General features: G+C 36.0%; 1 protein-coding gene across 3 annotated transcripts in view; it reads left to right on the forward strand.

The window, feature by feature from the left end:
- Positions 1–12,289, forward strand: part of Bank1 (B cell scaffold protein with ankyrin repeats 1) — a 230,998-nt gene that overhangs the window by 67,628 nt on the left and 151,081 nt on the right. For all 3 annotated transcript variants that reach the window (XM_085677666.2, XM_085677665.2, XM_048456824.3), the window contains exons 4-5: positions 2,167–2,305; positions 10,606–10,745. In XM_085677666.2, coding sequence (XP_085533792.2) covers positions 2,167–2,305; positions 10,606–10,745 — 279 coding nt within the window. The remainder of the gene's footprint in view (positions 1–2,166; positions 2,306–10,605; positions 10,746–12,289) is intronic.

Genomic DNA, 12,289 nt, shown 5'->3' on the forward strand with positions numbered 1-12,289 from the left:
AAGATATGAAAATGATATAAAGATTCTTAAATGTTTTCAGAGTGTTTTGGATGGGGAGAACTAATGGAGAATGGAATACTTGGCTTGGTCATGGCTGAACGCAGATGTGGATGTGACTGGATTAGTGCTCATTTGAAAGTTCTACAGTTCTCGAAGGCTAAAGTTAGAGGAAACCCTGGCTATGAGGGAGCAAAGGAAGAAAGAATTTATCAGCAAGGCAACAATCACCTTTAAATAGAACCAGCAACTTAACTTGCAGTGCAAAATGAAAATGCAAAGCCCCTGGGTTCAAATTGGTTAGCATTTCAAGGCAATGGCAGCAGAAAATTAAAGCAAAGGCAGGGTTTTGTAAGCCCCGTATGACTGTGCAGGTCTTGGACCCAAGAAACCAGCCCAGTGTACAAATGAAGATGCAGGTACTTTATTGAGTGTCTTCTGTTTGGAATTTTTGCTGGAAAGGGTTGAAAGGTAGAGTCCTGCCCTCTATTAAGGAGGGAGTCTGGTGCGTGAGAAGCAGAATATCTGGGGCTGCTCATGAGTGAGAATGAGATGCCTTGGAGAATGAAATGTTTGCTGAGCACACTTGGCTTACCAATTCCATAGAGTCAAACAGGTGGTGACTTAAGCATTGAAAAGAACTCTGAAGAACTATTAGAAGGCTACTAAAGGCAACTGAGGACCAGACCCAAAATGAAATGTGAAGTCATTGGGGTTGAGGTGACACATGTGTGGTGAAGAACAGATGAGACCATGGGATCTTGTTCCTTATCTGCTGACATGGTATGTGTTCCATGGTCAGGAACAGAGATTCCCTTGAGGGTAGGATCTGTTCTCTGTGTTTCGTTGGTAAAGAGAAATTTAAATCAAACTTGAATAAGTACTTGGGATGTGACTGTGGTGGACAATGGCTGAAGTGGACCTGAGCATCTGATAAGTGATTGGCATCATTGACTTACCACTTCTAGAAAGGCTTTCGTATAATGCATTAATATATCAGTCATAGTATGTGATTATGCTTAAAACAACAACAGTAGAGTAAGAAAAAATTGAATTAATGACTTTTTAATAAATATAATATCATGAAAGTGTATCAGCGAGTTCCTTATTTACTCACAGGGTGAAATTTACTATGACAACAGCCTTTGAGAGATGATATCTGAGACAGTCAAAAAATATTTTACTTTTCACAGAGTAAAGTAGCATAATATAAGGAATAATGAGGATCTGAAAGTTAAATAATTCCTAACAATTTTATAAATATAATCCTAAATTTTGCTACTTATGATGAGCACCAGTTGTATTCTCTATTTCAGTTCCGCAGGATGTGTGTGCATGTGGGCGTGTGGGCGTGTGTGTATGCATATATATGTGTGTCTGTCTTTTTCAGTTAGGGTTCAAAGAAATATTCTTATATAAAAAGTGTTCATCATAATTTCCATAAAGTTGATATCCAATAACGTTTACCAATTCCCAATTAAATACACTCTTCCAGGTTAACATTTTTTCTGGATTTGGTTCCCAAAATGTGGTCTTCATATTTTTACTTCTGTTCACAGATCAAACTTCTCCAATATAATTAAGTATTGAAATTTTTAGTTGCATAACTTTAATCGTCCCAGAAACCTTAACAGGCCCTTGTATTAGCAAAGAAAACCCAAGAGAAATTCTACTGCACAAACTGTGGAACTATACAACATTAATATTTTTTATTTTATTTTAATTGTAAGAGTTTTAAAGTTAGATTAGTTAGGTTTTTACACACAGAGGAAAAAGTCAAGGTCAAGGTAATGTACTTGGAAAAGAAAATGTTTACTGGCTTACTTACTGCCAATCTGTTAGTCTGTAAAATGGTTCTGATACCCTGGGATGGGAGGCTATGAGCAAGGAAGGGCAAAGATAAAGAAAGAAACTGTGTTCTCACTGTTTCTAAGCTGCAAAGCATTGTTCGAGGCTGAATGAGAATGTGAGAGATATCAAAGTAATAAAAGCAAGATTTAATGAGCATGCATTCATACATTTGTATATTAACATGATTAAAAATACAAACAAGATAAATTTATTTATCAACAACCTAAGATTTTTGACCACTAACAAATGTGGTGGGCACTTTGGTGAAGGAAAACTCTTTGGCATGCTTAACTTATTGCATTTTTTCTTCTTTAACAGAATCCTGGTGAGATATTCATCCTGTTGAAAGACGAGCTAATTGGTGAAATTCTGGAAGTTGAATTTATATCGAACAGCAAGCGCCTCAGAGCACGGCCAACACACTGGAGCAGGAACGTCTGGTGTCTGAGAGCTGCAGGTGAGAAATTGGGGGTTTTAATAATAATAAACCTCTCCCTGAGTTCCTTTCCTGTGATTTATGATAAATGGTTTCACTTCCCTCAGAAACTTGAGTTTGCTCAGCAGGTGCTTCCTGTGTTAATTCTCCCATGTTCAACATTGTTATTATTAATCTGATTTGCAAAAGTAAGGTTGTGTAAATCCTTAGAACTTGGTTTGTATACCATTTAGGGAAACGGCTGCCAGTAACATCAAGCACCATTAAATGTGTCAGTGGAATGTACTTGGATATATAGTAGCTACTAAATATGGAAGTAAAATTATTTCCTTTATGCAGCATGAGGATTCACAGGTTTTTAATTTTTATTAAAGAACTTTATGTTTTCTTTTCTTGTGTCTCCATTCCAAGCCTTGGGGAAGTTTTGACTGCTTCATAAAGCATAATTCTTTTTTGATATTTTCTAGTACCATTTCTCAGATATTCTTCTCATCAGTTCCTTTTCTCACTTGTGAAGCTAATCATTTGACTGCTCATATGTACTAGCTCCATACTAACCTGTATTAGATTCCCAACACCCAGTTTGAGCAACACATAACTGCTTATGCTTCCAGCTTCTGGGGATCTGAGACCCTTTTCTGGCTTCCCCATGCACATACCCACACACAGATGTACTGGTACCTGCACGCACATGTACATACTCACCCCCACACATAAAATTTAAAATAATTTTGTGAAATTATTTTGAGAAAATAATAATTTTTAAAAATGTAAGCCTGCTTGCTTTTGTTTTATGGCATTATTTCTAAAATCAGAGGATAAAGTTATTGCGGAAAAGCTTAAAAATTATGAACCTTGTAAATATTTTTATACAAAAAGATATTTAATTCTATAAATATGAAAATAAGGAACATTTATAATTGCGAAGTATATTAGGTACTTTGTGAGTCCATTATACAGTTCATTTATATTTACAAGCCTGCATTGTTTGTTCACATGAGTAACCCCTCTGTGCATCCTCACTCATCTGGCGCTGGGGTTGGGTTCTCAGAAGTGAGACCTTTATTCCAATAACTTAACAAATATCCAGGTGCTGCTTTCTATTGTGGAAAAACATGCAGAAATGCGAAGGGAAGAACCCCTCCATTCTCTTTTGCCATCTTGCTCCTAGCCCCTATTACCCTATGTAATATTCTTAAATGATGTAATGAATAACACTTTCTAAGTAATTAGTTTCAGAGTTCAAACTAAATCTAGTTAAAATAAATCAATACGGAAACATCAATATTGCAAATTAAGAAGTACTTAAATAGTATTTTCCAAGTAGCAGATCAAGATGCCAAATAAAAGTATACATATTAAGAATATTTTTTTGCTTCATATACCTAATGTCAGGAGTAGTAGAAAGGATAAAGTAACAAAAGTTCCTGAAACAATTAGAAGAACATATTTTAAAAAACATTTCAATGCATTGAGATGGGCTAAGGTTTTTTTTTTTTACTATTTTAAGATACTTCAAAGTATAATCAAGAACTGCAAAAATAGACAAATGAAAATCTATTTTAAAAAATCTTCAACACAGCAAAGGAAATGATTGACAAGAGTTCAGAGCCAGCTAAAGAATGGGAAAGCTATTTACAAACTACTTGATAAGAGATTAATATCTAGTATGTATATATATATATATATATATATATATATATTGAACTTCAATAGCAATAGAGTAATCCTATTATTTCTTGTGCTTTTTTTCTGTTTTTTTTTAATTTTGGTATGCTTTTTTTTATTATTATTTTACTGTTTGTTTCCTAAAGAGAGAGAAAGGAGGCATAGAGTTGGATGAATGGGGAGGTAGAGAAGAGATGTAAGAAGATGGGAAAGAGAAAAGTGTGGTAAAACATGTAGTATAAATTTTCAATTAAAAAGGAACAGGAAATCATATAAATATACACTTCAAGGAAGAAATAATCAACAAATAAGTGCCAAAATGCTCACGATCCATAATCATTGAGTAATTCAATCAATCACACCATCACGGCTCACCATCTCTCTACATCAGAATGGCTATTGTCAACAAAGCAAAGAGTAGCAAATCCTAAGAAGGAATGGAGAAGAGAATTCCTAAACTGTTTTTGAGAATCTAATAACATATGGACAGAATGCCTTCTTAGAAAACTGAAAATAGCATTGCCATCTGACCCCACAATTCTGACCAGGGCAAACCACAGTGGGAAAAATAATTCAATGAAGGAGGAACCTACACTCTCATATTGATTGCAGAATGGTTCACAATAGCCAAGAAGTGATATCACCTCTGCTCATTAATAGAGAAATGGGTAAAGAAAATGTGAAATTTATTTGTGTATCTGTATGAATATTATTCAACCATATAAAAGATGAAATCTTGTGTTTGGAGCAACTTGAATGAAAAATGACAAACATTAAGTGAAACAAGCCATCTAGAGAAAGTCTTGTACCACAAAGTGTCACTCATTCAAGGAATCTGTACTGATAATAGCACTACTGCATGTCTTCAGCTAGTAACAAGCAGAGAAAAATCAAATTCCATAGTCAGTGATCTTGGGAAGGAAGGAAATTCTCATAATCTTTTCCTAGGTAACATCTCTTTACCTTTGACCCACCTCAACCCAGCAGTCTGAATTTTTTTTTTTTTGCCACAATGACACACACCTTTATTTTTTTTCTCAAAGTTTATTAAAATACAAAAGTCTCCATTTCCGCCCCTCCTCCCAACACCTTCCCTCTTCCCTCCCCTCCTCCCTCTCCATCCCCAAAAGCAGTCAGGGTCTCCCACCCTGTGGGTATTTCAAGCTCCTCCCCCCTCCCTCCAGGTCCAGGAAGGTGAGCATCCAAACAGACTGGATCCCAAAAATCCAGTATATGCAGAGGAAACAAGTCCCAGTGTCATTGTCAATGGCTTTTCAGAAAGACTCTGGGCCAGCCACATTCAGAGAATCCGGCCTCATTCAGAGAATCTGGCTGGATCACGTGCTCGCTCAGTCCCAGTCAACTGGCCTTGGTGAACTCTCATTAGATCCGTCCCCTTGTATCAGTGGGTGATCGGACCCCTCCCGTCCTGATTTCTTTTTTCATGTTCTTCCTCCTTCTGCTCCTCATTTGGACCTCCGGTGCTCCAATGTGGGTCTCCGTCTGTATCGCCATCCATCGTCGGATGAAGGTTCCCTCTCATCTTGCCTTCCTTGCTCACGTTCTCTTTCCTTCTGCTTCTCGTTTGGACCTAGGGAGTTAAGTCCAGAGACAATAAGAGAAACAATGAATAAATGGGACCTACTGAAACTGAGAAGCTTCTGTAAAGCAAAGGACACTGTCAGTAAGACAAAAAGGCTGCCTTCTGACTGGGAGAAGATTTTCACCAACCCCTCATCAGACAAAGGTCTGATCTCCAAAATATACAAAGAATTCAAGAAACTAGACACTAAAACTCTAATTAACCCAATTAAAAAATGGGGTACTGAACTGAACAGAGAATTCACAACAGATGAACTTCGAATGGCCAGAAGACACTTAAGGTCATGCTCAACCTCCTTAGCGATCAGGGAAATGCAAATCAAAACCACTTTGAGATACCATCTTACACCTGTCAGAATAGCTACAGTCTGAATTTTTTACCTGAGAGAATGCCAACTAGTTTGGAGACTCCTCCATACTGTCAGCTCAATAATTTCTTGTTTCTATGTTTCTATAATGGCTAGATTTTCCCAGGAAACAAATTTTTCCTAATGGCATCTATGGTTAAAGCAATTTGAAATTATAATAGTTCCAGCTTATAGCTAAGCCTTAAAAGCATGCCAAAACTTTCAACAAGAGATATTAACTAATTTCTACACAGAAGAAACAGAGTATTCCTTTGGTACCAGCAATACCATGAGCAGAAAAACCTAACAGCTTGGGGAAATCTAATTAAAAGTTGAAAGAAATGTGTAATACATGAACAAAAATATTGACTCACTTTATTAATGATGAAACTGTGCTCTAGATAATATAAATTATAACTTCATATATCATGAAAGGAACTTGAAAAGTCTTTTAGGACACACGGTTTACTATGCTGAACTTGCGTGGGAAAGAAGCAACTGATTCAGTGAATTTCTGTTTAGTTTATGATCTCTAGGTATCATAATTCTGGAAAACAACATGTTTTAAACTGAGGATTATACAAAATCTACTGAAATAGATTTTGTTTGGCTCTGTCAACACCAACTTCCTGTTCACCACACAATCACCACGTTAGCCCATGCGATGCATATTGCAGCCTTGGCACTCTGTTCTGATTTCTCTTACTCTACTGGATGTCTATCTCTTTTGGTAAGACAGTGGCACTTTTCAGCGCATATCATTTCACAAAATGTGTTACATATCTTGTCAAGAATGTGAAGAGAGAAATTTTAGCTCCATGATCTTGTTCAGTTTAAGATCCTCCCCCCCTTTATTTTTGACTTTGAACTTACCTGAGAAAATGATAAGAGGTGTATTAACGTCAGGAGATGACTCAAATTAGTGTCTAACCTTTAAGAAATGAAACATTCACAGCTGTTCAAGGATGTTGGTCTTTTGATTAAACTTCTTCTGAACCTCACATTTTAAACAACGTTTTTAAAAGAATTTGAGAAATATCTCAATGGCAGAGTGAGAAGTTGTTAAAAATTTGTTCTTCAAATAAATCCAATGATAAATTTTGCTTATATTTTTTACACTACAGCATTACTTTTTAATTGCAATTACTGTTTTTTTATTTTTAAATGGAAGTCCTCAATTTTTTATAAAACTTTAACTTTGTTGGTATATTACAGTAGAATTTGATGTATGCTTTGTCAGTCAATTTGAACAACTTGTTTACATAAAAACTTTGGATGGATGGACGGATAGGTGGATGGATGGGTGGATGGGTGGATAGGTGGATGAATGGGTGGATGGGTAGATGGATAGATGGGTCAATTGGTAAGTGGATGAATAGATGAATAGAGTACACAGAGGTCATTGTGAAGATTCTGGATGTACTTGTTTTCTGCAGGTGTTGAAGTAGGGGATCACTTGTTGATTTTCAGCAATCCAGATAGCTTAAACCTGAAATAATCATACAGAAACCACATTATTTAAATCACTACTTGGCCCATTAACTCTTACATATTAATTTAACCCATTTCTATTGATCTGTATATTGTCAGATCAATATTACCAGGTAATATTACCAGTGGCTTACCAGGTAATATTCGCATCATCTGTCTCAGGCGGCAGATCCATAGCTTCTCTCTGACTCTGCCCTTCTTTCTCCCAGCATACAGCCTAGCTTTCCCTGCCTGGTTCTGTTCTTCCCTGCCATAAGCTCAAAGCAATTCTTTATTCATTCACCAATAAAAGCAATACAGACAGAACCTCCCACACCATTTCCCCTTTTCTGTTTAAACAAAAGGGAAGACTTTAACATAGTAAAATTACATATAACAAACAGTTATCAATCAAGGATTATAGTCACAGTATTTATATCAACTTTATCTTTTATCATAACTAAAGAAAACTGTAGCTATTACTATAAATTCTTCAACTCCATCAAAGACTTCAGAAGAATATATTACCTAAGTAAACAGGAATTACATTGTAAGCAACTTCCAAATCTCTAGAATTGACAGAGACACCTCACTGCATGGACAGTCACCTAAAGTTTTTCCGTACCGTTGGGGCATCCATCTTCAGCCTACTGACCCATAGTATCTAACAGACTTTTCCATGAAGCAGGGAATTTAAAAGACACTTCCACCCATATTGGCAGTTTGTCAGTCACTTTCTTCTGCTTCCTTCAGAACATCTGGTAGACTCTTTTATGTAGCAGGAAATCAGAGGATTGTCTTACCTTTAGGCAAGTTCAACATTTATTTCTCTGAGGGTCCTGTATGTCCAGTTCAGCAGTCCAGGGAAGAGCAGTTTTTTGCCCAAATGGCTAATCAACTCTATAAGGAGCCTCTCCTATGCCCATCTTCCTCTTGAAGTAGCTTTTGCTGCCAGAAGCAAATGTGTCTCATTGTCATGAAAAGTACTAAGTTATTAAAACATTTTAAATGTCATATTCTGAAGGTCTCTAAAAGATCTGAAGAATACCTATCTAACTGAAACATATCTTTATACAATTAGAAAATCTAATAAATATAACTAGAAGCTTGGCTATTATAGATGAATATCTATTAACTAATATTTTTAAATTATACATTACATTTTTAAATGAGCTATACAAACACAATACTTTAATCAAGATCAGAAATAAATATTCATATAAAAAATTGACCTTAAATTTATATCAATAAACCAAGATCCATACCAGTGCAAATTATTTATATCTATGCCATAACCCTCTTTAAATGTAAACAAATATTTATAGACAATATATGGGAATATGAGCATAGTTTTCTCCATACTGCTTCCTGCTGATTGTTGGACATAGTAATTTTTGGAGATGTTCATGGTGACCTTCGGGGGGTCTTGTTCCATGAAACCACAACAGTTTAGAAGCAATCCACAGGTTCTCATCCTCTGTGGAAAGAAGAGAAGAGCCTCTTTTCCAAAGCAACATATCTTTAGACCCAAATTTGGAAGTTATGATATCTTTATAATATACATGCTGGTTTAGCTTAGCAGCCCATACAATGAAATGTCTCTCTATACTTAGCTCATTCACAGTCAAAACTTCAACGATAACACAATAAAATACATAGTCTCTGTGAATTTTCCATTTTTACATGGCTTATTTTTCTTTACTACTTTAATCTATGACTATCTGTACTCTGTTTCTTTAAAGACTTTACACTTTTTTAAAAAAGCATTAACTTTATTTTATGATTCTCTATACTCATTTTCTTCTCCCTCCAAGCCTAAATACATTTATCCAACACTATGACTCATCTAGATTTGTCTTTATTCCATATCTGTAATCTTTTACTGTTCAGGAGCACTTTTTCAAATGCTAAGTACTTCTTAAAACTAAATCTGCACCATTACTATGGTATATATGGTACTTTCTGCATGCCCACACAGAACAGCATGGTGCAGCTGCTTAGGCCTCTAGGAGCTATAGACACAGCCCCATTCCCAAGCACACAGCCAGTCCATGTCGCCATTAAGCAAGCTAAAGCAGTCTGCTCACAAACCCCACTCAAATGCTCTGTAGCTGGACCCCTTGCCTGAAAATGTCAGAGTTCAAGTTGGCATCATAACCCAGAACACCGGCATTTCAAAAGAATGCAGATTTTTTTGTGCTATGGCTGAATAAGAAAAACCTCTCTAAAATGAGCTGCAGCGAGCTGCCAGCTGAAAAATAGATGCAGCAAAACTTTGTTTTTTGTGTGTGTCTAGAATTTCATTTTCCAAGCCCTCTCAAGTTTTACATAGATTTAGGCCACCATGTTGGCATGCCAATCTGTATCAGCAGAATTGTGGGTTCGTGGCCCATGTTGGGTGCCAATCTGTTGGAGGAGGGCCGCTTGTTTGTTCCCAGCTGCCCGAATAGGTTAGACCCAAAATAATCACATAGAAACCATATTATTTAAATCACTGCTTGACCCATTAGCTCTAGCTTCTTATTGTCGACTCTTACATATTAATTTAACCCATTTCTATTAATCTATATATCATCACATGGCAGTGGCTTACTGGGTAATGTTCCCAGCATCTGTCTCAGGTAGCAGATCCATAGCTTCTCTCTGATTCTGCCTTTCTTTCTTCCAGCATACAGTCTAACTTTCCCTGCCTAGTTCTGTTCTTCCCTACCATAGGCTCAAAGCAGTTCTTTATTCATTAACCAATAAAAGCAACACACAGACAGAAAGATCTCCCACACCACCCAGGATTTCTTGTTCTAATCAACTGCAAATTATTCTGCAATGTCAATAAATCTTCCTTCTACACAAAATTTCTAGAAACTTGCATATAATTAATGGATTTTTTTCCTTCATAAAATTGAAACTAATATGCAAGTTTAAAGAATAGATTCTCTTTGCTAAATTCTAAGGAATTCTCTAAAGATGATTTATATCATTGCAAAAAAAGGTGTATCAGTAGGGAGAAATAATTTAGTACTTTGTTTTTTCTATAATTTTTGCATATGTTTTCCAAAGTTTATTTAATCTAAACATCATTTTTTGTTTCTAAAGCATGAAATATAGAAAAAAATTTAAGTGCTGGAAGTTAAATGCTAGAACTCCATAAAGGCTTCCTTTGTAGCTTACATCATAATGGTATGTTGTGTGCATTATACTTGGTGCTTAATTTAACATTTGTTCATGTTTTGTAAGATTTTCCAGCTGGTTCAGTCACTGTCAAGATCCATTGTGATGGAATCATCAAGGCCACAACAGAGATTAAATACTACTCAGCAGCCAATGCCACAGAAAGTCCATTTAGAATGTCAGACACAGACAAGAGTATATGCCAGGTAAGATATGGTTGATCTTTCTAACCAGTTAATCACAGTATATGCTAAAGAACTAATGCAGAAAGGGAGGGTTCTTGGCTTGGTGTTAGATTTGATAGAATGTGACTCAATGGATGATCCACAGTAAGGGAAGAAGTCAGCCTCTGAGGGGCAGAGACACAGACAAATTACTTTGCCTCAATCAAGTCCTTCCAGACAATTCCAACCAGTGACAGCTTGTCCATTACAGCATGGCTATCAGGACAGGCTCAATTTAAAGCTGTTATGGAGAAGATAGATAATAGAAGAGAGAGAGTCAAAGAGCACCCCTTGAGAAATGAATTTCTTTACTTAGATGTGAACAACACAAAACAAAAGAAAATCAGGTCATGTACTTGTAAGTCTATGTCAGACAAACCTAGCTACCACTCAATGAAAACCTGGGGTGAATCTTGTATCTACTTTCACATGGATGTTTTTACATAATTCTTAGTTTTAATTCTCATTGTTAGTTGACAGTAAAAATGATAGAATCATCCATGTTCTTTAGATGTTCTAGACACAAGATGGGTATTTCATGATGTATTACTGGCCTCCTTGAAGACCTCATGTGTGGAACATTTTCCTATTAGTGATAGGCATATGGAAAAATTTTAAGGAATCTTTAAGGAGCTTAAGCCATTAGTCTGGTTTCTGCATTTTTAAAGTTGTCCTACTTTTAATAGGAAGAAATCTTGCTCAATATGAAAATGTATGACTTACATGTTTATTCCATTGAGTTTCAGAATAAAATAAATATTTTAATGTAAACTAAAAATAATAAGACTTGATGTTACATGAAAAGTATAAAATGGCTTTTGCTATTTGACAATTGGAATTATAAACTTCACTTAATTGTCTTACTGGGAGAAAATGGCAGAGAAGAGTGTAAGGAAAGGGAGAGTTGACTCAGTCGAATGATGTGATCTTCAGGCTCACCCTTTGAGATCTATAACAGAACTGTCAATGATAGTGATGTTGACAGGCTGCCCTGAACCTTGTATGACAGGCACTGGAGTCTTGACTTATTTTGCGTGACACTTTCTTCTTTATGAGTGTCACACTTTAGAACAATGGGAAAGGCAAATGCCTTAGAAAAGGACAGAGAGTGAAATACCATTTGTCAGCCTGGGAAGTCTGAGGACATTTGACATAAAGTCTATATTGCAGTGGCAAAACAAGTGCAAATTTAATAGCTTGAAATACAGATTGCTTTATTTCCTTGTGACAAGTCTACCTTGTCTTCTACTAAAAATTCTGCTCATAACTAAAACTCAATAAAGGGGATAGTCAACATTCTCCATTTACAGCTAGTGTAGAAGTAAAATAGTCTCCAAATACATGGGCTTCGTGCCAGGGGACAATTTGTATATAGTGAAAGTTAAATGTATGACTCCTAGATACATTTTCAGAATAAAATAATGTACAAGTCATGATTTTCTCTGTAGCTTGAAGTAAATGCACAGATTTTAGGATATTAGGAAAAACTGTTTATCTTTGCCTCGAGTCTGAAATGAGAGGTGAAA

Source organism: Myodes glareolus, chromosome 17 (assembly GCF_982192425.1).
Source record: "Myodes glareolus chromosome 17, mMyoGla1.1, whole genome shotgun sequence".
Lineage (NCBI taxonomy): Eukaryota > Metazoa > Chordata > Mammalia > Rodentia > Cricetidae > Myodes > Myodes glareolus.